Below are 26,294 nucleotides of genomic sequence, written 5' to 3' on the forward strand. Positions count from 1 at the left end.
CCCCCAATCCACCCCAAAGCTGCTAAAACCAGGGGCTCTGTAACTGGTGTGCTTGACGTGGCCTGGGACAACAGGGGACTTCAGCTTTATTTTCAGAGGGGTAGCCGTGTTAGTCTGAATCTGTAAAAAGCAACAGAGGGTCCTGTGGCACCTTTGAGACTAACAGAAGTACTGGGAGCATAAGCTTTCGTGGGTCAGAACCTCACTTCTTCAGATGCAGCTTTATTTTGTTTTCCGGGGAGCTGTCACAGCACCCTGACGGGTATATATCGGTCCAGTGACTTACTGGGCAAAGAGGCAAACAGAGCAGCTCGGATTTATCGACCCCAAAGAGCCCACTGTCCAGTCTCAGCCCCCCCAGCCCAGACGCCAGTTTGTAGCAGCGTTGGGAAAGCATTCTGCAAAGGGAGTTTTGTTTAGACTGTGCGGCTGGGGTCTCACTCCCAAAGATTTCATGAGCCGGATTTTGAAAACCAATATATTCCATGCTCTCTCCCTCTGTGTGCAGCAGGGGACGATTAGTCAAAGCTCCCACCCCCCCTTCCGTGGAGGCTGCTGCAGGGCTGCCTGGCATGAACGCGATCAGTTTTCAGGGTTTTTCCAGGGTGACATTTACTCTGACTGTCTGGGCAGGGACTGTCTCTATTTAGCTGATATGTTCGAGCTAATCCAATTATTTTCAGACTGCTGCACGCGACAGTTGCATTGTTTATCCAACGCCAGGAACTTTAATAGGGTCCGGATGCGGTTAGAGTGACAAAAAACCCCAGACCTGCATGTTCTGTACATGAAAGCAGACGGGGTGTGTGTGAGAGAGAGAGAGAAAGAGAGAGATGGAGTGAAACAAAAGAGAGGGAAAGAGAATAGAACAGTAAGAGGAACTTACTGGTGATGTCCAGTGTTAAGGGGAACAAACTGATCAGTGTATCAAGGGGGAAGGAAAACAAATGGACTCTGAAGGGCACCAAGTCCGATGCATTCTTGTCTTGATTTTAGACAGCCCATGCGCCTCCTACCTTTTCTGAAAGGCGAGCCCCCAGCCCTAAGACCCGGACCGGCAGCTCAGGAAAGAGGGTGCCCAGGAGATGGTAGGGAGGTGGCGTTTGCAGCAGCGGCCGTGCCGCAAACCGCCTCCCCGGTGTGTGCGCCCGGCCAGTCATTTCCAAAGCTTCTTGTTGTTGTTGGCTTGTTTGTTTTTGTTTTCCTGCTGCCACTCTCTGTTACTTCTAGAAAGACAGCTGCGGTTTGCAGCACCAAAAGCAGCGCCGGCTTTGTGGTGGGGTTGCCATTTCAACCTCAGCTAGTTGGGAAGCCGGGGAGGTGGGTGGGCAAAGGGACTGGAGGTGTCGCAGGTGAAGGAGGGAGAAACGGCTGCTACCTTTGTGGGGTTTTGCTGTTTGCAAATGCTCTACAACAGGCAGACCAGGCGGCAGCGTTTTGGAAAAACGGTTGAAGTTTGTGGTTAGGGTGCGGATGCCTCTTTTTTTTTTTTCTTCTTCTTCTTTAATGCACGGATTGTAATGGGCCCCAAAGGCACGGTGTGAATCAAATCAACCGGCAGCATGTCCTCGCTGCGCCAGCGGCCCCCAGTCCAGCCTGGCTGCTCAGGGAGTGAGTGTCCTTAGTGCAGCGTGGTGGGGGGGGAAAGGGGAGCCCTTTGCAAGCGGCTGCTGCCATGTTTAAGGTTGTCACGCTGTGGTTCTTGTCACCCGGGTGTCTACACAGCGCGAGCCACCCCCCGTGGCTCCCGCAGACCCCGCTTCCCCATTCCCCCTGCAGCGGGGCCTCTCCGCAAGCAAACCGCGGAGCGCGACGCTTCCCCGCACGGCTGGGCCCGGCCGGGGGCCACGGGCTCGAGCCAAGCTCGGGAGGCGACGGCTTGTTTGTCTGGAACGTGGCGACACGGCCTTAGAACGCGGTGTAGCCAGGCAGGAGCGCGAGTTAATTACCCTGGGGCGTGCTAGGCGCGATCAGATCCTAACAGGCGCGCCCTGGCTGTGGGCTTGCCTGAGCCGAGCTCTTGGTGGGCGCCTTATGGGGACCTGAACCCCGCAGCCTTTTTCCCAGGGGCAGAACCCCCTTCACACACACACCCCAAGCGCGGGCTAGCGCCTGCCCCTTTCTGACTCTGTTGTTAGGACGGCAGGATCGGGCCCCTACTTTATGATTAACCCGAAGCGTTTCGTTTTGAAATTGAAGGCTTTTAAAGCAGTCTGGGGCTCAGCTCGCAAGCAGCTCTGAGGTTTACAAACGAGCTCTTCTTTTCTTTCAAAGAACGAATGGAAATGAATTGTTTCAGTGCGGGAGGATGGGTCGTGTACTGTTAGTGGCTGGGTTGGTTCAACAAAGCCCTTAGCACAAAAACCACTCCTGTGACTGTAGCAAAAAACCATATATTTCCTGTTCCCAAATGCCTAAAAGTAAACTTTGGGCCATAACCCTTCAATGTGTAGTGATCAACTTTGATCATCCTCGTTTTTGCTCTCTGAGCACATTTATTCGTTTGCAGGCGATCATCTTTAACCAAACTAATAAGCATAATCACCAGGATATTTTATTATTGAAAGCTCTGGGGATGTGTGGTTAGATTTAAAAAATGGTTTGTCTGAACCAAAGCCAGGAGCAAAGCCTAATGTTTGTTGTCACAATTTCAGCCTGACTTTAGCTAGGTGCGGATAAAGGAGGCAATGGAGCTATAGGCCAGGGCAATATTAAAGGTATTGCTTATTTAGGTTAAACAAATGGCAGTAATACGGGATCAGAATTAAAACAGTAGACAGCTGACAATCTCTTTCCCTCCCTGCTTGAGAAAGAAAGGAATTGGGAAGCAGGTTGATAAGAAGGAGAGAAAACAAAATATTTTAAAGCCACGGCACTGGCCCCATATGTGCATTGCAGGGTCCCCTAAGTATCTCTGTTGGAAGACTTAATTAAAAGCCTCATCAACAGAGGAGAGTGACAAAGCACCTCTGTGGGTGAGGCACCGAATCTGAGTTTGTTTTCGGTTTGTTTTCCACCAGTCGAGTGAAATACGGTCCCTGTTAATTGACTACGCCAGTAATCGACCGAATCTCTCTCTTCACTGAACCGGTTGCTGATGCGTTTGCTTTGCTGCTTGACTTAAAAGAAAACACAGCCCTCTAGGAACTCCTCATAGGCAGCACAGGGGCTGGGCTAGGGCTTTCATTCAGACTTTAAAGATCGATTGGTGTTGTCAAGCCAAATCGATGCGATTTGGCTGATGCCCTAACTCATTGGAATATACCAAAAACTTCTGACCTGCCCGTCGAGGCCAGGGATAGAGGGAGTTAGGAATTCTATGGAGCCTTTATTCAAAGTGTCTTTGCTGGCAGGTCTAGCTTCATTCGTTTCAATGGAACCGCTCCCTAGGTAAGGGCTACCAATGTGAGGAAGGGTTACAGGCCGGGCCCCCTGTGGTTTGATCGCCTGTGGATATTAGTGTGTGGGAGAAGCAGTCCCATGTAACTCATTGCAGCTGGTGCTAGCCAGTCCTGCAGGATCAGGCCCCCCTTTATTTTCCTTGCTAACTGTAATGATCTCTGCGCAGGCTAGTGAACAGTTTCCAGCAGCGCGGACAAAACAAGCAAGGGGCTGATCCTGCCTCCACCTATGGGGAGGGTGGGGAAGGATCGGGCCCCTAAAGCTTTGGGATTGTGGTTTGTTTGGCCACCAGAACGACAACGTGTGTGTGAAATAAGGAACAAACAGCCCTGCCCAAAGCGATGGCTAGAGCTTTGCAGAGGGCCTGGGGGAAGGCGATGCTTGGGGGAGAGGGAGGCCTTTCACACTTGTCCCCCCCCGCCCCATTGCTTTCCATAAGTGAACTATGTGCCCTCTTGTTTCCAGAAGGCAGGGAGTGTGTAAACTGTGGCGCTACCTCAACCCCCCTGTGGAGGAGAGATGGCACCGGGCATTATCTGTGTAACGCCTGTGGACTCTATCACAAAATGAACGGGCAGAACCGGCCCCTGATTAAGCCCAAGAGAAGGCTGGTAAGTCCCTTTCCGGAGCTTCGAGCCAGACAGCACTAACTTTCTGTCGTTGTTGTGTTTGATTTCCTCAGCCCAGGATGGCGAGCTTTCTGCAGGGAAAGGGCAGGAGAGCCCACAGACATGTCAGTCTGTACTGAAGAGGGGTTTTAAAGTACGAGCTATAGAGAGACTCTCAGCCCATCCCCCACATTACACTGTGCCTGCCAAGTTACGTACCATTTTTTTTTAAATATTTGTGCCTTTACAAATCTCTATCTATAGGAATTACTTTAAGGGATGCTGATTGTCTTACCTGGGTCTTGGGTGGGGAATAGCGGCTGGAGGAGAAGTGTGGCAGAGCACAAGGTCTGAGAGGCCTCACCTTGAAAGAGTGAGATTTTGAAACCCATTTTTTTTTTAAAATTTGAAACCCTCATGGGGGAAATTTGTGCGTTTCTTTCTCCTCCACCCAAGAGGGATTACAGGGACAGCTGGGTTTTAAAGGAACACAGGGACTTATCCTTTCCTTCCCTCCCTTTTTGAACTCAAAAGAGTTTCCAAGTTTATTTATTGCGGTATTTAGGATGGAGCATGTCGCCCACTATGGTCAACTTCTGCTGATTGGACGACAGATCGCCTTGGTAACTGGCACTGATAGATCAGAGATTCCTAGAGTCTAAGGCTGGAAGGGGCCATAGCGATCATCTAGTCTGACCTCCTGGAAAACACAGACCAGTGAACGTCCCCAAAAGAAGTCCCAGGGCAAATCTTTTAGAAAAAACCACTCTTGATTTAAAAATTGTCAGTGATGGAGAATCCTCCACGACCCCGCATAAATTAGGCCCCAATCTCACAAAGGATTGCACCCAGGCTTAAATTTGGGCCCCATCCTCCATCACCCTGGCATAGTCATTTGCATCAGTGCAACGTGGGTGTAAAATGCTACCGTTCCGGTCTGGTAGGAGTTTTACACCCACGGGCATAAACGAGGACGCAGGGTGTAGGGCAGAACCTGTGAGTAATGGCACTGAAGTGAATGGTGTGTGTAAAGTTAAGCATGGGCCTCAGCCCCCTCAGAGGGCACCTAAATAAATGCCTCATTCCATTAAATAATGGTTTCAGGTCTTGTAACTGTAATACACATCATATGTTTAGCATCCCCAGTGATCTATCTGTGAATTTCCTGGGAAGCCACAAGAAGTCTGGAAGGCATGGCTAATGATCATGCAAGCAACAAGGCCGGGGGAGGGAGGGGGAAAGTGGGACAAAATTGTGTTCCCTCCCTGGGAAGTGACTGCATGTTTAGAATGAAGGAACATTTAGTCTCATTATTATTATTAAAAATGCTGACAGTATGCTGGCTGCTGTTCAAAACACAGAGGAAAGTGTGATTCCTGCCCCATGGTACTTAACAGCAGAATTAACTGACAGAATAATACAACTCCCCTTAAAGCCCAGATCCTGCAAACACTTAGGCCTCTATCCTGCAAATCATGCTTAACTTTATGCACAGCGAGTAAGCCAATGGGTCTTTGCAGGGCATGTGCGTAGTTTTGCTCAAGTGACTCGTCCCATTGATTCCAGTGGGATTACTCACATGAGTAGAGTTACGCATGCACCTACGGCCCCAGTCCTGCAAACACTAAGGCCTTGTGTACACTTATCGGGGGTTCGACATGTGGCGATCGATGCATCTGTGGTCAGTTTAGTGGGTCCAGTGAAGACCAGCTAAATTGACCGCAGATCGTTCTCCTATCGATTCCTGTACGAGAAGCGCAAGGGGAGTCGACAGAAGAGTGTCTCCAGTCGACCTGGCGTAGGGTGGACCCCGCGGTAAATAGATCTAAGTACGTCGACTTCAGCTACGTTACTCACATAGCTGAAGTTGCGTAACTTAGATCGATCTCCCCTCCATAGTGTAGACAAGGCCTGAGACGCCTGCTTAACTTTATGCCTGTGACTCGTCCCGTTGAAGTGAATAGGACTATTCACATATGCAAATGCTACATCTTTTTTGGGATCAAGTTCTAAATGACCAGAGGAAAGATAACACTGCAAGGAGAAATGCTGTTGTCTTCGACTGGACATGTAGGTTTGGGGACGGAGGGGTAAGTTCCCCGGTACATCCTCCTCTCTCTTTCAAATGCTGCACAGTACAGGCAATACTGCTCCACGACTTACAATGAACTTTTCCCTTAAAAGAAACTGTTGGTCCTACTTAACGGAGTCTCTTTCCTGCCCTTATTAGAAAAAGGAAAAACTTTCTAGGGAGGGAAGTGCTTGTAGGCTTTTGATTTTGGGAAGCTCTAGCCTCCATGCCCCTCCCCCCCTCCATTCCCCTGTCTTAAACACACCCATTTTTCTGTCTTTATTATTTTTTTTTCTTTCTCTCTTCATGTGTAAAGCCAACTTCCTAGGAAAAAGCTGCCGGATATCTGAGCACTGGAGATAACCCATAAACAACAGCTCTGCTTCCCCAACCCAAACACTGAGGAGTTTGAATGTATTAGAAGGAGAAGGGGGTTGAAAAAAAGCCCCATACAAAACCCCAGGCAGCTGCAAGGTGTGCTCTCAAAGCAAGTGTGATTGCACATCAAAGAATGCTCTGAATCACCCCAAAGCTTCATTTACAAAAAAAAAATATATATCCTGTGATGTGCCCTTAAAATGAAGTAGTCTTCCTCCCTCCCCAAAAAAAGTCCCTGCAGTTTGAACACGGTCTGTACTAACTGGTGACATATAAATGTTAGATTTCTAGATTTTTGCCTTTCCCTTTTCTATAGAAACTGAACAAAGTAAGCGTTCTGCCTCCATCCGATACCACCACATTGCTTTTGCCAAATTTCCCCAAGAAGGCAGATGTCAACAGAGCTGTAACTTATATTTGCATTTCATTATGTATTTAAAAAAAAAAAAAGGCGTCTGTGGCTCAACTTGATCTGTTGTAACTTTCAAAAGGAGAGTGAGAGAGACAGGCTGGGCATGTGGTTAAGGCACAGGATCTAGGATGTATTTCTCTCGCTCCCGCAAGCTTCCTGTATGACCTTGGGCTAGTTTCAGAGGGTCTGATCTACAGCCCATTGAAGGCAAAGATAGGACACCCCCACCCAGCTCTGACTAAAATCAATGCAGACTTCATTTATGAGAGTTGGATCAAACCTTTGTGGGCCATAGCGCCTAAAACCAGATCTACTTAGTTTCAGAGAGAAGCTGTGAAGCTGGATTCACTAGTGAATGGAAACGCGCTTTGAGATCCTCCCCCAGGAGATGCTCTATAAGTGCAAAGTATTGTTGTTGTGCATTCTGCCAGGGGGGATTTGTATCTGCAGGACATTACATGATAATCTCACACTCCAGTTGTAATATGTACAACTAATTTTGGCCTTGCTCATTTCCATTGAAATCAGTGGGAGTTTTCTCATGGACATTAATGGGAGTAGGATAAGACCCTTAGTTCTATCATTTTTTAGCATTTCTTTTCAGAAAGAGATAATTGTGCAAGAATAATGCTTTTTTTTTGCCTTTAAATTACATTTATCATGAGGATTTTTGTGTCGTGTGGAATTACTGATTGTGAACATCAGTGGCATAGGGCACAAAACCGCAAAATGTCTCCAAGGGAGACATTTCCTCTTGCGTGGGCTGAGTCAAATATCACTGGTTTTAGAAATCCCCAGGGGCCCAATACTTCAGGCCTGACGAGGGTAAAACTCCCACTGAAAGCCTAGAGACTGGTGCTGTTCCTGCTCTACTCATGGAACGGCCATTGGAGATGGGATATGAGCCTATGCAGAAACTGAAGCATCAGTCCCCACGTCAGTTTTCGACTCTGATCCCACAAATGCTGACACACACGCTTAACTTGAATTGATTTCAGTGGGATTCCTCATATGCTTGAAATTAAGCATGTGCCTCAGTATCTGCAGGACTGGGGCTTTAGATTTACCCAAGAAAGGACTGCAGGATCAGAAATCAACATACACACACACACACACACACATACGCACACGCCTTTCCCTTTGCCTAGCAAGTATGTGTCTGCAGTTCATATTTTTGTAAATCTGAATATACTCACTTCAGAGCATGCAGACACCTGGCATAATTTTTGAAACAATTTGGAGTGTTAACATTTAATTTATTTGCAATTTTTGCATTGAACAATCTGTTATGATGGGCTAAAAAGAATTGCCACATTTAGAAAATAATCCTAGGCCTTGTCTACACTTACTGGGGGGTTCGACGCGCGGCGATTGATGCATCGGCAGTCGATTTAGCGAGTCTAGTGAAGACCTGCTAAATCGACCGCAGATCGCTCTCCTATCGACTCCTGTACTCCACCTGAATGAGAAGCGAAAGGGGAGTCGACGGGAGAGCGTCTCCAGTTGACATTGCGTAGTGTGGACCCCGCGGTAAGTAGATCTAAGTACATCGACTTCAGCTACGCTATTCACGTAGCTGAAGTTGAATAACTTAGATCGATCTCCCCCTGTAGTGTAGACAAGGCCCTAGACTGCAACTGATTGTTTACTTCACATGTTGTGTAACATACCACTACTCTGCATGGGCTCCCCTGTTTAAAAGTTTGCCAGTCAGATCTCTTAATTAATCCTCATTTTCCTTAATGAGATCAGAACAAAACTACCCTTTCCTTTATCATGATCACTAGCCATATTTGCATCCCACCTTGGCTTCACTCTTTTCTTTTTTGGGAGCCTGGACTTGGCAGAAAATGTAATGTTTGCATGTTAGTTTTAGCACATTTAGGGCCCAGTCCACAGCCCACTAAAGCCAATTGGAAACCTTTCAGTGGTTGAGATGAGGTCCTCAGAGCTTGATTCTTTAGTCTGTGGGAGTTTCCATTGAGCAAAGTCTAGGTTCAGGACCTCAAGACTCCTTGAAGTCAATAGGACCAGGATTTCACCCACAGTGTTTTTCCAGTTATAGCCCGTCACATGCAGACTAACAGTTAAAATCAAATTAAATGGCTTGAACCACAGACAAATTGCTGCCTATCTTGCCTACTTTGTATACACAACTAGGACCTGATCCTTGCATTCCTGACATACCTTAAACTCCCATTGGCCCAGATTGTGGTAGCCCTTTTGTATTCGATCATGGTGAGTGTTCTAAGCAGGTTATTGTGTGTGTATGTATTTACTTTATGTTTCACACTTCTTTTGTCTAAATAATGAAAATCCTAACCAGCCAATAAACAAAGGACATGTAATGCCCAATAAAACAGCCCCTCCCCCATCCCTGGACTCCCCACACTACATTTAATTATTATTTAAGTTGTAACATGACCTACCAAAAGCCAGGAAATTCACAGTTAAAGTGAACACTACCCCTAATGTCCACATTTGTGTTTTAGATTTGTTGTACAGTGTCCAGAGACTTAGTGATTTTTAAATGTTGTATGGGCTGCGATAGGCAGCTGGAGTGGGTAGTGGGGTAAATGGTTAGATTAGTGGCACAAAGAAGAGAATTAAAACTCAGTTCCTCAAGGTGCTGAGCAGTGCCTAGCTCCAGCAAAGCACTTAAGCACACGCTTAACTTTGAGTTCGTGAGTAGTCCCTTTGAAGCCAATGAATAGGTGTGGAATCAGAGCCCAATAACCATTTAATGTTCGTGAGGGGCAGAAAGGACTTTGGCTTTAAAGATCTTATTTGAAAGCCTAAGGCCTGGTCTACAATGGGTGGGGGGAATCGACCTAAGATACGCAACTTCAGCTATGAGTATAGTGTAGCTGAAGTCAATGTACCTTAGGTCGACTTACCTCGCGTCCTCACGGCGCGGGGTCGACTGCCGCCTCTCCCCCGTCGACTTCGCTTCCGCCTCTCGCCACAGTGGAGTACAGGAGTCGACGGCAGACTGATTGGGGATTGATTTATCGCCAAATCGGTGGGTAGTGTAGACGTACCCTAACACATGACAAAGTGGAGCTCAGTTTATCCATCGCAGATGGATGGAGTGGAGCAAAATGGTAAAAGTTGTGATTGTTAATTATAACATATGTATAAAAGAGGGAGTACATTCCCAAATGTCCTTCTACATTCTTATTTTACAGGTAATGAAAATGGTTCTTTTTTTCCTTTTCTTATACGGCTTCTATAAAACGGTGAAGTCTTATTTCAGATCTATAAATACTCAAATGAACTGAAACGTTTGGCTTAAAATTACGTGACTGAGAGGTCAGCTGCTGCCACCCTTAGCTGAAATATGAGTTACAAGACGGAGCCTGTGCAGTAGTTCTGTGCGCTTCAATGTGAGTGAAGTCTACAGGATGGAGCCTTATTTGGGGCCTGATCCTGCATTCTTTGCGCATCCAAAACGCCCAGTGACGTCCGAGTTTTGAATGTGCTTTAGGGTCTGATCCAATACCCAGGGCGGTCAACGCCAGGCTTTCCGTTGACTTCAGTGGTTGTGAGTTTGGGCCCTAAATGCAGAATCAGACCCACGGGCACCTGAAAGTTTTAAAATGGAAAAGCCTGATGGCATTTAAGTAATGTTTTCCCCTCTGAAACGGGATCTGCCAGAGCTGCAGTTTGGGATGATTTCTTCTGGAGGTTTGGCACTTCCCGTAGGCCCCCAGTGCCGTTCCTAGATAATTTGGGATGAACGCACCTTGGGGATTTTCGGAATTACTATTTGTTCTCATGAGTCATTTAGCAACGTGCAGTAGTTTTGTCCAGTTTCTGTTTGCTGGCTCCGTGGTTTTGCTGATTGAATCTTTTTAATACGGGGGCTTTTTTTTCTCCCACCTTACCTCAGTCTGCAGCAAGACGGGCGGGCACATCCTGTGCAAACTGTCAGACCACCACCACCACGCTGTGGAGGAGAAATGCCAATGGTGATCCCGTCTGTAACGCCTGCGGGCTCTATTACAAGCTGCACAATGTAAGTGTAACTGTAACTCTCGTCAGGAAGCTTCTGTTTCAGGCACGTACATTAAAAATTCTCCGGAACTTAAAGGGCCCCAATCCTGAGAGGTTCGGAACATCCACTTATCCCTTTGGGACCTGCCAGGATCAGACCATTAGCCAGGATGAGGAAACGCTCCCCGTCCCCTCCTTAATGATTTGATTAAAATAGAATTGATGTAACAGGACCCGGTTTGAAGCCTTATAAGACAGGCCCACAGATCAGTAACGATATACCTTTACCATGCGCAAGCCAAGAAAGGAGGAGTTTATCAACAGAGAGCGCTATTATCTACTTTGTGTTGGACTCCGCACACTAGAAAAGACAACATGCCATGTTGCAAACTGATATGCTTTGGATGCTAAGTCCGGTTCCTTGAGAAAATATGAACTCAAGACAAAAATAACACACCAGCCATTATTTCTTAGGCCCCCTCCTTGCGTCCTTCTCCCCAACCCCCCTCCCCCCACTCAAAAAGGTAGCTATAATTACCCGGGATGGTACACGCAATTCCTAAAATGAAGAGGATTTGATTTAGTTAGTGGGATGAAGACTCTGCTAAACCTGTGCTGTGAATTTTAAAGCGCTGCTTGTGGAAGGGAAGGGGAAATGAAATGTCTGGTAGATTTAATCTAACAGCTCCATGCGAAACCAGCGCACCTAAACCAGGGATGCATGCCCTAAGGAAAGATCTAAAGGGATCTGGGAAGAGTTATACCAATTATTATTATTATTATTTATTTTATTAATTAATAATAGACACTGTTACATTCATTCCATACCTGGCATAATAATAATAATAATAATAATAATAATAATAACAACGTAAGAAAGAAGGCAAAGACTTACAATTGCTTTGCTTTGATGTCACATTGTTTTGGAGTGGTTGTTTGCTTTATGTTTCATTTAGAAATACTGAGCTGAGTGGAGCTGAGGGCATTAGCTGGGTCGTCATTTCCATTAAATATTCAAGCTGTTTTGAGCTAGGGATGTTTCAAGCTAGGGATGAGAGAACCAGTTTGGGTAAAATAAAAAATGACCAAGATCTTTGCCCAAGCCTAGCCATGCTTCCCTTATTGAACATGGAACAAAGTTTGGTTAACTTTCCCCATTCGTTTTCACGTATCTCCACACTCCTTCAGTCTCAAGGAGTGAACGAAGGGCACCACCCTCTTCCTATTGAAGTCACTGAAAAAGTGGCCATTGGCAACTGGCTCCAGGAATCTGGCGTGAAAGCACTAAACTGTCCCGTGGTATTTTCAGTCCAAGAGGGATCAGAAAGTAGCAGGGATCTCGAGTTCCTATCCAAACCTGTCTGGCTTTTGCAGGTTCACTCACCCATTCATTTTTTTATGACTATGTATCCTGTGTGTCGTGGACCTGATCCAGGCCTCCTCGCCCCCCAGATCCAAATTTTGGGGAAGTTCAGATTCAACTGTGAAATTTGTGACATGGGGCACATCGCTCATGCTGAGTAGATTAGAACCACTTTCACATTCTTTAAAAACATCTTCAGCCGGTGACAACAACAACCTCGGCGGCGGCTGTAGTACATGGGCCAGATTCTGATACCCTTTACTCAAGTCGAGTGGCATCTTGCTCTCAGTGGATCCATTGGCTTAAATGGGACTGCTGGTGGAGTAAGATACTGATCAGCAAGAGTTTCAAAACTGGCCATTAATGAATAAGATCCTCTTTCCTCATGGATGATGTCCAGTTGCAGCTCTGTCTTTAGCCCTGATGGGAAAGGGAAGGTAGCAACTCCCAGCACTGCTTTTCACTTGAAAATATCACCTCCCCCCAAGATCTAAAGATCTTTGACTGCGAGGTGGAAGATCAAGGTTTTATTTATTAACACCTTTCTCCTGCCCAGACAATGTAAGAGCCTCTGATTGCATAGGCCCTAGAGTGTTGTGGAGGTTAGGGAGATAAGCGAATATCAGCAAAGAAACCAAACCAGAGGGAACATAGGTTGGAGAAGGCAGGCTGTGAAAGCAGATACTTGGGAGTGTGGTGAGGAAGAGGGCAGGAAGGCAGCATCCCGTATGGTGACTGATTTCCATGATGTGCTGTAAAGCATTAGGAGTTTTGTTGAGTTGCCTTCAAGCGTAGGCCACCTCCTTTGCTGTCTTTCTGGGAGGCAGGATCGATAAGATTGTGTTAACTGTCTTGTGAATAGCACCAGACTAATCCTTCAGTCAATACTTTGCTACAGAGGGGGCCAGTTATGGCAGGTGGACAGGCTTCCTCTAGAGGCTAATATATTTACAAGAAAGTGTAGAGATCCTCAAAGGGATGTAAAGGGACATCACTGAAGTTGATGGAGGAACACCAGTTTGCACAGGCCGAGGAGCTGGCCATGTGCGTTTTCAAACCAGCACTAGTTTCTAGTGAGCGGTGAGACAGAAGTCTGTTCGTCGCCGGGTCTCATCAGATAAGTCCATTCTTAACCGGTGCTATGAGTCTCTAGTAAGCTGTGGTGATCAGTATGAATTTAAGGCCCCCTGTCCGTCCAAAGAAGCATTCAACATCTTTTAGTGTGGGCACTGTGAGGAATAGTCACTGAATATAATGGATCAAATATATGGAATACGTTTTTTATTGTTCTTGCATTTTCGTGTTTTTATTAATGAGTTTTATTCAGACCTTTAAATTGTTGTCTGTTTAGAGCCCACTCCTGCAAATGATCTGTAGGGAAAACACCCAATGAGACCAATTCCAAGGCTGGCATGACAGCAGGGCTGGGATATTGACGCTATTCCCTGACCCTCCCAGTTATGCTAATTTATTTTTAAGATTCCACTAGATTCCTGCCGGTAAAGCAAACCCAATTGCCTGGAGGATGTTAGTAATAATAGTCTCATTCCTGGGTCTATTGAAGTCACTGGCAAATGTCCTATTGGCTTTAATAGGACCCATTAACAATCCTATTTATAATTACTAATATTTCACATTTATAGGGCGCCTTCTGAGATCCTCAAGTGCTTTCTCAGATAAAGGGACTCGTGGAGATTAACTGAGCATTATAATGTCTAAATCTGCTGCAGCCACAGAGCACCATTGAGGTCAATGGCAAAAATCCCACTGTCTTCAGTCTGAGCAAGATCGGACCTATAATGTATAAGACTATCCACAGACGACGCGGGGGGGAGGGGAGCGTGCAGAGTCACAGCATCCCTCTCCCCCCCCCCCCCAGATTTGCTGCTTGGCTTGTACTGAGCATGCTCACACGGACTGAGCATGCTCAGTCACAGTGCTGAAGCCGTCTGCCCTCACTTCCCCCCCCACTATGGGCAGGCACGGGTCATCTCTGACTATTCCATCTATTTGATGTGTTGAATTTGGGGCCTTCGGGGCTGATCTTGCCGCATTGAACTTACATGCAATATTCCCTAGAAGTAGGATCAGGCCCGATTGACTTCAAAGGGCGTGGAGGATGCCCAGCACCTGGCAGGAGGCCCTCCGCATCTCACAGGATCGGGCTCACAGAGCTCAAACGTGCACCTTTTTAAATGTGTGAGCTGCCACTGACTTCAACAGGTGCAAGTTCTGACCCTTATTTCGCAATAGCTGGAAGCTACAGGGCAGCGGAGCGGTGTGTCCCAAGAACAGAATAGTCTGTAATCTGCATACAGTAAAGCAGAGAACATATTTCCTTGCAGGACTGCCCATAATTAATGGGATCCATCTGAAATGAATGATTTTCATATACATGTGTTTGGCCCATTTCAATTATTATGCTACTCGAAATAATCTCTTATTTAGCATGTGTTTAGCTTTTACTGCAGAGGTAATTTTGTTGAAAAGGGAGCCGTGTCCTAACCTTTGGACCTCATATTTATGTGCAGTGGAAACAGAGAAAGATCTGTGGGTTCAGTTCCTATGGGTGACCTTTTAATTATAGTGCAACTACATTTTAAAGTCAGTGGAAGACGAAAATCTCTTTCTATCCTGCCATTGGGATCACAGCAAAATTCAGCCTCGGGTCTCTTATGCCGGATCACCGAGGGCACCTGTGTATAGCACTTGCACACGGCGCATATTGCATGTGATCTTGCCGCGAGGAACTCACGAGCACTCACTCTGCTGGGAGAAATGGGGCCACGTGTTCTGGTATCCCCCACCCAATGTTGGTGGAAAGTGCAGAATTGACCACCTTGACGGCAGTGGGCTGTATATCTACCGAACACGTATGGTGTGGTCAGGAATGGTGCAAACTGTCCCCAATACCCTTCAAACCTGAGTGTCCTTAGAACTAAACGGGTAGCTCACATTCTGTGCTCGTTGAGTCCCAGGACTCTCCGTTTTCAATTGGCAGCCTCATTAGCAATCTAAAGGGAATACTTCTCCGCTAGGAACTGGGGGTGACACCACTGACTCATTTAAAATAGGCCATCAAACAGACTCGGATGATAGCAACTTTTGATTACTACTGACCTGGGCTGGATTTGAGCCAGCATTCTACAGGTGAAAAGCTTCATCTCTCAGAAGCTCCAATCCTCTGAGTTACAAAAGTCAATTGAGAAGCAGGCTGGTCTTGTAGTTAAAGGTGCTAGACTGGGACCCATGTAAGCGTGGTCCTTTTCCTGGCTTTTCCATAGGCTTCCTGTCTGATCTGGGCCTCAGATCCCCCTCTATAGAATGGAGATAATACTTGCCCTATCTGAGTGGACAATTGCATACATTAATTAATAACTCATATGCTATGGTGGAGAGCAACATGCAATAGCCTACAAGCAAGAAGGTAAATTTTCCTGTAGTCATAAATAATGGTCACAATGGTGCAAGAATGATATTTTTCCACCTTTATTTGTCATCATTTACTAGAGGTGAGAGAATAATTTGCAATGGATAATTTATCAGATATATTTAGCCTCTTTTCCCACTTGCATGATATCCACCAGCTGATTGTGATTCCCTCAAATATATTATTAATAGTAATATTCAAAATGATCTGGTTAATATTTTGGGGATTTTGTTGAACTCTCTGGATGGAGCATAGTTTGCTGTGGGTGAAATTCATCCCTGTGCAGAGAAGTCAGGAAAAGGCCTTTGCATCACTTAAGTCCCAGCTAAGCCCTTAAGCCGTAAGTGGGACTTAAGTGGGACATGTGTCTGATACTGGCCTCTGAATAGAGATGAATTTCAGCCTGTGAGAATTAGATACTCAGCATTTCCTTCTTGAGCTTAGTTGTGGTTGGTTCGATAAGTCACATGGTATTGTCTCTCTTCCCTGATTGGATGTGTGAATTGCACTTCTGGTGCAAATATTCATACATGAGAATTTAATGTTTGGGTTTTCTGCAAATATTTGTGTGTGTGAATTTTAAATTTGCTTCCTGCCAATAAAACTCACCTCAAGGAAATGTCTGCAGAAAAGGAACACACACAAAGGAGTAAGCATATCCAAAGCAAATTTATTTTAAAAAAATACCAATAATATTTTTTGCTCATGTTTGGCAGTATTTTCCCAGTTCTATGATGGTGACAAGAGTATTTTAGGTCCTTTGTAGACAAGATTGAGATTTAATTATTTCACTGGATATTAGCTTTAATGATTTTAAATTTGCCTTAACAAGAGGCCTTGAGGGTTGAGATAGTGCCTTTAAGGACTATATGAGCTGATATTCACTAGCTTGTTTTGCAGATGCACTCCGGTTACCCAGTGTCCTGGAACATGGTAACCTAAACCTTTTGGTCACTGGAAGTTACATACATTAGTCTCGGCAACCATGAAACCCTACCAGCTTTTTTTTTCACATGCCCCCAAAAGACTCGTTCGGATCTGGAATTTGGTTGGCCGTTTCCCAGGTCTTAATGATGTGTCGGTGACGAGTTCCGCGGCGATCTGGGGAGGAGGGACAGCAGCAAAAAAAACAATAAAAAAATAATTGATTTTTGTTTAGATTAACAGACCCCTGACTATGAAGAAAGAAGGAATTCAGACCAGAAACCGAAAAATGTCTAGCAAATCCAAAAAGTGCAAAAAAGTCCACGACAACCTGGAAGATTTCCCCAAGAGCAGCTCGTTTAATCCCGCCGCCCTCTCCAGACACATGTCCTCCATCAGCCACATTTCACCTTTTAGTCACTCTAGCCACATGCTGACTACGCCGACACCGATGCACCCGCCATCCAGCCTCTCTTTCGGACCTCATCATCCTTCCAGCATGGTCACTGCCATGGGTTAGAGACAGACTCCCCCTGCTGAATGCTTACGGTCTCAAAATGAGATTTACTTTATATACTTGCATTTTTGCAGGCGTGCGGTTATCCAGTTGAAGCCCAAAACAAATGGATAAAAATTAAAAAAAAAAAAAGTTATTTGAAGGCATAAAAGGAAAAAAAAAAAGGAAAAAAAAAGTGATGTTTGCCACTTTTTAAAGGAACTCACTATGGTGTCTGTATTCTCAACCTCTGAATCTGGACTCCATCTGTGAATAAGCCATTCAGACTCATATTCCCTATTTAACAGGGTCTCTAGTGCTGTGAAAAAAAAAAAGCTGAACATTGCATATAACTTATATTGTAAGGAATACTGTACATTTGAGGAAGACTTTATTGCATCTGGGTAAGCTGTAAAGACAGGCATGAAGGACTCAGAGGAAAAATTTTTTAAAGGCGGATGGGGAGGAGAATAAAAATGCCGACTGAGAAGAACCAGATCTAACGAACGAATGGACAAACCGCCAGTCGTGTCTTCTCTCTCTGTCTCTCTCTCTGGCTGGCTCAAATTGTTTGATGCATTAACTAACTAACTAACTAAAAGCTGTAGGCAGATCATTCATTCAAGGCACCAGGCCTTCTACATAGGAAGTAATAATGGTTTTGGGGCAATCAGTGTTAACATATGGATATTGCCAGTGAGGGTTTTCAGATAGCCATTCTTCAGGCCTATATGCATTGTGAACAAGTTCCTGTAATTGTTGTTTGTATGTATAATTCAAAGCACCAAATTAAGAAAGATGTAGATTTATTTCATCCTATAATACAGACTGAATGGTTGTATAAATTTATTTACTGCTAGTGTTAAGACCTGTTTTTTTTTTTTTTGGTTTTGTTTTGTTTTCATATTTTTTCCCTCTTTTTTTTTTTTTTTTGGAGAATAAACTAGATTAAATTCTGTTGACTTACAGGCGTTTTGTGCTTGGCGGTGTGTGGAGGGGGATTCTTTTCATTTTTGTTTTGATGATATTTATTAAATAGCTTTCCTGGGTATGGGCGACGTGTATCTTTTTCAGCTCCTTTCGACGGCCAGTGCAATGTTTGCGGTGGTTTAAAAATAAAATAAAATAAAATAAATGAAGTGCACGTTAGAGTGACCCACTGTTCAGTGTCTGTTACAGATCCCCTCATTTGCAAAGCATATGAATCTGCTGCAGCTCCCAGCTAGGCGAATCATTCCTTTCACTTATGCTTTAGACGCTTATGCTGCCGAGATTGCAGGTTCAAGCCCCTGTGCTAACCACGATAACAAATGTACTATGAGGAATTTAGTGGGGAGGCTTCCAAAGGTACCGCTAGCAGAGAGGTACCTAACTCTGCTTTAGGCCTTTAAAAAAAAGGCCTCGAGACCTTTGGAAAAAATCCTGTATGGTGATAAGCTTTCCTCATGTTCTGTGCTAGAGATTGCTGCCCTAAAGCACCTCTTTATGCAGTGAGACATTTTTTACAGTCTAAAGTCCGGATCCTAGAGTGATCTCTATGTGGACAGAGCCTGCGTTCCTGCTGAGCCTCAGAGAAGCGGATGGACCTTACTGCAGAAGCAGGAATCTTAACAGTATACAAAGGATGATGATGAAATCTATATTGCCAACCCCTAGCCATCAAAAATCATGAGCCAGGCTCCCAGAATTCAGGAGATGAATTTTAAAATATTGAGATTTAAAATAAATAAATACATTTGGGGGTCTTTTAACTTGCTTTCTGGTGTTTGAGTCTTTAGGGTTCATGTTTTTCTAGTGTTTCTCCACAAACATGGGGGCTGGGAACTTTAAAAAGAAAGTTGAAATTTTACATAATCACATGACTCCAGGAAGTGGGGCTTTAAGAAAAGCACCGAACATCCTGAGACTTGTGATACAATCTCAAGGGTTGGCAACACTGTCAGGCTTGTAGACCTCATAGTTGTCATTAAACAAAAATAATATTCAACTCTCAACAAAGATGACCTGCAAATTGATTATTATGCCCTGAGGGTGGCAACATATGAGGCCAATACAACAGCTGAATTCCTTTTACCTACAAAGTGGAGGCCCCATCTCGCAGCCACTTACATGAATAATGCTTACTCATTCAAGTAGTCCCATTGGGCCAAACTGTGCTGTCAGTGATACTGGTCTGAACTCAGAGTAAGATTTACACCAATTTACATGAGATGAGAATTAAACCCATTGGGCTTGCTTCACCTTTGCTCTGAATTGTGTGTAACCATTTACTCCAATGCAAAGTGGCTATAAAATACCATTCTGATCTGGTAACATTTCATACACGTGTTGCACTGAGTACATGACTATACCCAGGGCAACAGGTGCAGGTTCATTGACGTCCATGGGCTTACTCACAAGAGTAGGAATTTCTCATGCGAGCAAAGGGTTGTAGGATTGGGCCCACAGTTCCTGTTGGTAACGTTCAAGATGAAAATAAAGTGGGCCAAAGAAGACTTTGATTTGTTGTTTTGTCTTTGTTTAGCTTCTTCCTCCCCCTGCTTCCAAATAAATATAGCCAAAATAAGTCTACATCCACAACTGAGGAATGAACGGGATGTATATGGCACACACAGTAACGATTTTGTAACACTGGCTGGTTCCCTTTTATGCTGTTGATAAAGATGTGTAAACATAAAATCAAAACAAATCTATGTTAATCACCTGCTTTCTCAATGAATATTTAAAACATAAAGACTAAATGTTGAAATAAAATGGAGTGGAGGATTACTGTGGTGCAAATAGAGATCTCATTGACTCCGAATTAATCATCTGCTAATGATAAAGCTAGTCTCAATTAGTCTGACTAATCAAAGGAAGTCATCATCTTTGGCAATATTAAGCTTGAGATATTTTTGCCCTTTTAAAAATTCATAACACTTCAACCTTTCCCTCCTTTGACTCATCAACGGATTGGAGGTAAACACTAAGGTATTGATTCTGATCTGACTGACACCATTCTAAGTGAGATCAGAACATGGATTTAAGACTCTTTCACTAATGCCTAATCAATTGGTGTCTTTCCATTGTCCTTAATGGAAGCTGGATCAGGCCTTGCCACCAAAAATCTTTCACGAGGAACAGGGAGAAAAATTCTGCTTGTGACTTGCATCCTGTACCACTTCACTGACATTATCTATCTACTGATCTAATGGAACGATAATAAAACATTGGATGCAATTCTTTCTTGAACACATTGTCATTTGAGGTCCGATCCCACAAGCACTCTTTGCTTGGAACTCCAACTAAGTCAAGGCTTGAAAGATCGGATGCTTTAGTATTACATGTACCATGTTAAAAACATTGGGCATGGGGTATAGATAATGGGTAAAATCCTGATCTCATTGAAGTCAATGGGAGTTTTGCCATGGACTCCATCGGGGCCAAGATCTCACCCATTATCTTTATTCCGCATAGTGATGAAATGTTCTTTTCTCTAGAATACATATTCTAGAGTTTATCCATCTTAGGTTTTCTTTTCTATTACACAGGTAAGAAGGCAATACCAAAGCTAGTCTGATACACGAAAACAGGCCCAGAGCTGTCAACCGATCCATTGCTACAGTATTTCTAAGTAAAACTGATCCCTTCTGAATTTTGAATCTGCCTTGCTTCATTTTTGAAATAACACAGCAGCTGTACCGGGTACATGAGAAATCATTTGTGTGTGTCAGAGAGTAAAGATCCTCTTTCTCCAGTTTACTATTCTATTTGTAAAAACATGTTGCATAAGACTCACCATGGAAGGTATTATGGAGGCTCAAATCCCTCAGTCCTTACTCAGGCAAAACTCAGGAACTTTGCATGAATAACGACTTCTGGGTTTGATCCTACACTAATTGTTTTGCTTTACTTAGGGCCTGGCCCAAAGCCCAGTGGTGGCTTTGAGTAATGGTAAAGGGTGATAGTATCATCTCTGACAGTATGTGCTTTATTGACCCGCTTCTACTCGTATTCAAATCAGAGGCAAAACTCTTGTTGCCTTTAGTGGTGTTGGATCAGTCCATATATGTATCTGTGATCAATCTATGATACAAGAACAATTTTAAAGATGCAAAGCCAAAATGGGAAATGCCAGAATTAAGGTTGCAACCTTAATTTGCTCCACTTTTGTGTATGCTTTTGATACAGTCTTTAATTACATGATGAGACACTATTTTTTCCCACAAGACCCCATATGCATTCAGTGCACAGGAGGGACCTGTTCTGGGGATAAATCAGGGTGGTGTAGAGAACAAACCTGTTGTCTGTGGAATCCTACCTTATTTGTTGCTGATGCTGGAAGGTGTGTGCTATTTGTAGAACTGGAGACAAGCAGGTCTAGGTCTGCCCAAAACTAAAGGCCTGACCCCCTCAGCTAAGGGGAGGAACTGCTAGACCCAGGCTATCACTGATTTCTGGGGACAATAAATGAAAAAACAGGATCGGGAGTGAGGTCAAAGGTTAAACATGAGGAAATCAGAGGGGGACACCGAGCAGAGAATCCTGGACAGTGCCCACGTCTCCTCAAAGGCATCCAGAGAGTCTGTAGGACTCTGCCCAGAGACGTGAGTGAACAAGGGACTGGAAATAGGCCCCAACCCCCCTGTTCTGCTTCTCCTCCTAAAGTGATGGATAGCCATCTTGACCTGAGCCAGGAGGAGGTTGTTGAGGAGGCTCCCAGGACTTTTTGGGGCCATGGATGGGGTCTGAATGGATCAGCAGGAGGAAAAGTGCAGCCAGGACCTCAGTAAAACATTCTGGTTGCACTGAATGAGACAGGGGATTGCAGGGAGAGAAAGGATGGTCTCATGGTTAGGACAGTTGAATGCACCCGTGGAGATTGTATCCCTGCCTCTTGCCACAGAGCTCCTATGTGATCCCTGGCAAGTCACTTCAAGCAGATTTTTCACAGGTGGTCACTAATTGTATGTTCCTCATTTTCTGGATGCCCAACCTGAGTCTCTGGGGTCTGATCTGCAGAAGTGCTGAGTTAGGGTTACCATATCCAAACATTTAAAAAAGAGGACACTCCACTGGGCCCCGGTCCCACCCCCGGCCCTGCCCCAACTCCGCCCCTTCCCTTCCCTGCCCCCGGCCCCGCCCCAACCCCACCCCTTCTCTGCCCCCATTCCAACCCCTTCCCCAAAGTCCCTGCCCCAACTCTGCCCCCTCCTCTGAGCACCCCGCATTCCCCCTCCTCCCTCCCGCTCTGATCTTGGTTGGGGGTTGCTAAGTGCTTCCCTGCTCCCCACTTGCCCCGCAGCCCCTGCAGCCTCTATGCCCTTGCCTGCCCTGCTCCTCCTCACCCTGCAGCCTCTGCACCCCCCCGCCCCTGCAGCCTCTGTGCCCCCTGCTCCCCACTCGCCCTGCAGCCTCTGCACCCCCCCGCCCCTGCAGCCTCTGTACCCCCTGCTCCCCACTCGCCCTGCAGCCTCTGTGCCCCCTGCCTGCCCTGCCCCTGCAGCCTCTGTGCCCCCTGCTCCCCACTCGCCCTGCAGCCTCTACACCCCCCCCCCCGCCGCCGCCTGCCCTGCTCCCCCGCTCACCTGGCAGAGGGAGAAATGCAGGCTCCACGTGTACTCAAACACAGCCGCGCTGCTCTGTGGGGGAGGAGGGAGCCGGGGAGGGGGAGGGACTCTGGCTGCTGGAGGCCCTAGTGGCTGCGAGCGGCTTTCAATCAGGCCAGGCGTCCAATCAGCCGCGCCGCACTCCGCAGGAGGGGAAATCCCGGACATTTCTACTTCATTAGAAATCCCCCCCGGACGGCCATTTAAGGCTGAAAAAGCCGGACATGTCCGGGGAAATCCGGACGGATGGTAACTCTATGCTGAGTGCTCACAACTGCAGCTGAAGTCAATGGGAGCTGTGCTTTGAACATATAAAGTGCTATGTAATGCTGAATACTCTGTAAAATCAGGTCCTAGGCATCTCAACTGGGGCACCCAAAATTAGTGCATACTTTTGACCTTAAACTCTCTGTGCCCCTGCTCCCCATCTGTAAAATGGGGATAATACCACCCCCTCATCTCGCAGGAAGGTAATGTTTGTGAAGCACTCAGATATTACAATGATGAGTGCCATGGAAACACCCAGGAAGAAATGAATAATTCTATCTTCAGAGCGGGGTTTAAAAAGCATGGAGTAAATAAAGGATGGGGCCCTACACTGAACAATGAGGATTAGCAGGAGTGTTGTAAGCAAGACACGAGAAGTAATTCTTCCGCTCTACTCCATGCTGATTAGGCCTCAACTGGAGTATTGTGTCCAGTTCTGGGTGTCAAATTTCAGGAAGAATTTGGACAAATTGGAGAGAGTCCAGAGAAGAGCAACAAAAACGATTAACGGTCTAGAAAACATGACCTATGAGGGAAGGTTGAAATAATTGGGTTTGTTTAGTCTGGAAAAGAGAAGACTGAGAGGGGACATTATAACAGTTTTCAAGGATGTAAAAGGTTGTTACAAGGAGGAGAAAGAAAAATTGTTCTTCTTAACCTCTGAGGATAGGACAAGAAGCAATGGACTTATATTGCAGCAAGGGAGGTTTAGGATGGACATTAGGAAAAACTTCCTAATTGTCAGGGTGGTTAAGCACTGGACTAAATTGCCTAGGGAGGTTGTGGAATCTCCATCATTGGAGATTTTTAAGAGCAGGTTAGCCAAACACCTGTCAGGGATGGTCTAGATAATTAGTCCTGCCATGAGTGCAAGAGGCTGGACTAGATGACCTCTCGAGGTCCCTTCCAGTTCTATGATTCTATGACACAACAACATATTGAATAACTTCCCATTATACAGAGCACCTTCCATCCTGTGCACTGAATGAGGCAGGGGAAAAAATGGTATATGATCACATAATTGAATACTGTATACTAATGCACAAAGGGGCTGAATTAAGGTTCCACAGGCAACTTTAATTCTGGTATTTCCTATCTGTTGAGTGCTTGACTTTTCAACCTTAATAATGTTATTTGAAAGCATTTTTTTTTGTCTTTAATATATAGAGAGAGTGCATCCACCATCAGGGAAGGAAGTATTGTGTGTGTAAATACACACATGCACACAAAAAGAGTAACCGAGGGCCTATTGTCATATATACGTGCTCTCCGTGTGTATTAAAACTAGCTGTACACACAAACACAAACACATACACAACATATCTATACAAGAATAGCCCACATAATTCCATTGCAACTCCACTGAAGTGAATAGCACTTCCTGGACACATTTTGGCCTACTCTATATTATATGCATATGCTGTGTGTTTTAAGTTTACATTCATTTGGTGGGCTTTGCACATAGTCTTCAGGATAGCAACTAGACACGGTCAAACTGCTTTCTATAAAATAAGAATCTCTCACAGGCTTTGGCCTAATGCTTGAGTCAAATATTTTCTGAGGTGCAAAAACATCTGGTCAACTGTTATTTATCCCATTATTTCACATTTTCACTCTGCCTGTTGTTCTTCTGGGTTGTAGTTGATTCCAGAGGTGCTAAAATACTGCATGAATGCCTGTTCTCCAGGCCAACTGGAAGAAGGAAGCAAGAGAAATCTTGTTCTCAGGAGACTTATAGGCCAATTTTGATGTTAGTTGGGATAAGTAGCTGAACTTGTAGCTTATTTAAGACAAATCCCAGAACCTTTTTAGTTCACCCATCCCTAATGTTTACCATTATTCTTATAATTGAACTACTTGCTTAACGGTTCCTACATTAGAAGTGTTACCATCTTCTCACACTAGTTGGACCATAACTTGTTCTTTCGCTAAGCACCAAATTGTCAGCAGGTGGAACTCACAATAGCTCCATTGACTTCATAGATCACCAAAGCCAATGGACTGATGCCAATTTACATTAGTTGAGGCTCAGACCCTCCATTTCAATTCTGCTTTCAGTTACACCTTGCTACAACTTCAGTCAATCAAGTGAGGACTAAGTTTAAGAGCTAAGCATTGCTTACAAATAGTTAAGATGCCAGGAGAAACAAATATTAATGGCTGTAAATGCTGTGGTATCTCAGCTATTTTTAGTTCCTCCTTGAGAACGTTTTTTCCTTAGTACAAGGACTGACCACCACCACTTGGCCCCAAACCAGCAACAACCCATTTTAAGGAGCAAAGGTGTCAGTATCTTTCAAAAGTGCAAACACATTGCTAAAGAAGTTAATCCCTTCCTGCATGCAGAAACTATCAAGAATGAATTTACTTCCGGAGAAGTCACTCTGGGGTAGATTTATAGATTTCTTGATAAATTATAAAATATATTTAACTACTCTGGGGAAACAGTAGCGATTAGGCATGGGTCTGAACTACTGAATTTTGGGTAAACTGGGACATGAGTCCAGATCTGAACTTCACAGTTTGGGCCCATCTATAATATGACCAAAGAGAAATCGCACATTCAATCAGTGTTGGACTGTGGTGGTTGAGATCCTTATCTGAACTCTGCAACTTGGAGTTATCGCTAATAAAAACAATACTTTATAATTTTGTCTGAAGATCGCAAAGCACTTCACAAACATGAACTAAGCTTCACAATACCATATATATCATGTAATAGATCGCTTCACCCACCGTCAGGGTGGAATGCATCATCTGTAGAGTAATAATTTTGTATAACAGTTTGGGACAAGAAGTGAAGAAGAGAAGGGGTTGATTCAGGTAGACAGGATCATAACTGGGAATTTGTTCATGACTCTAGGTCTGTGGTTTTCAACCTTTTCTTCATTTGTGGATCCTTAAAAAAATTCAAATGGAGGTGTGGATCCCTTTGGAAATCTTAAACATAGTCCACGGACTCCCAAGTTGAGAACCACTGCTCTGTAATTACAACCATTCACAGATCCTTTAGACATAGTCTGAGGACCCCCAGAGGTCCATGGACCACAGGTTGAAAACCACTCCTCTAGGTGGAAACGAAAACGAGGAGAGAAGGTCTTACAAATGATGGATTTCTGAACTGTGCCATTAGATCTTTCATGAACAGAGGTAGCTAGGATGTCTTTTTGTATGGAAAATCCTGTAGAACTTAATAGAAAATGGTAACCTTTCTGTAAGATTTTTTTATACCCCATATATACATATATACATATTCTTTCATTATTTTCATCAGTAATATATATTCATCCGTAATTCTCTATGGGATGGTTACTCTGTAAAACTCTAAAGGTGTTCAGAGTAGTTTTAAAAGAAACCAT

General features: G+C 44.8%; 1 protein-coding gene across 18 annotated transcripts in view; it reads left to right on the top strand.

The window, feature by feature from the left end:
- GATA3 (GATA binding protein 3) overlaps positions 1-18,129 on the top strand; it is a 32,592-nt gene extending 14,463 nt beyond the window's left edge. For 4 of the 18 annotated variants that reach the window (XM_008169541.4, XM_008169540.4, XM_008169544.4 and 1 more), the window contains exons 4-6: positions 3,868-4,013; positions 10,764-10,889; positions 16,820-18,129. In XM_008169541.4, coding sequence (XP_008167763.1) covers positions 3,868-4,013; positions 10,764-10,889; positions 16,820-17,104 — 557 coding nt within the window. In that variant the 3' untranslated portion in view covers positions 17,105-18,129. Of the gene's footprint in view, positions 1-3,867; positions 4,014-4,084; positions 4,221-10,763; positions 10,890-16,819 lie in introns of all 18 variants that reach the window. The other 14 variants (XM_065553024.1, XM_008169545.4, XM_008169546.4 and 11 more) reach the window with 6 other exon arrangements.
- The last annotated feature ends 8,165 nt before the right edge of the window (positions 18,130-26,294 follow it).

This window comes from Chrysemys picta, chromosome 1, assembly GCF_011386835.1.
Source record: "Chrysemys picta bellii isolate R12L10 chromosome 1, ASM1138683v2, whole genome shotgun sequence".
Taxonomy (NCBI): Eukaryota; Metazoa; Chordata; order Testudines; family Emydidae; genus Chrysemys; species Chrysemys picta.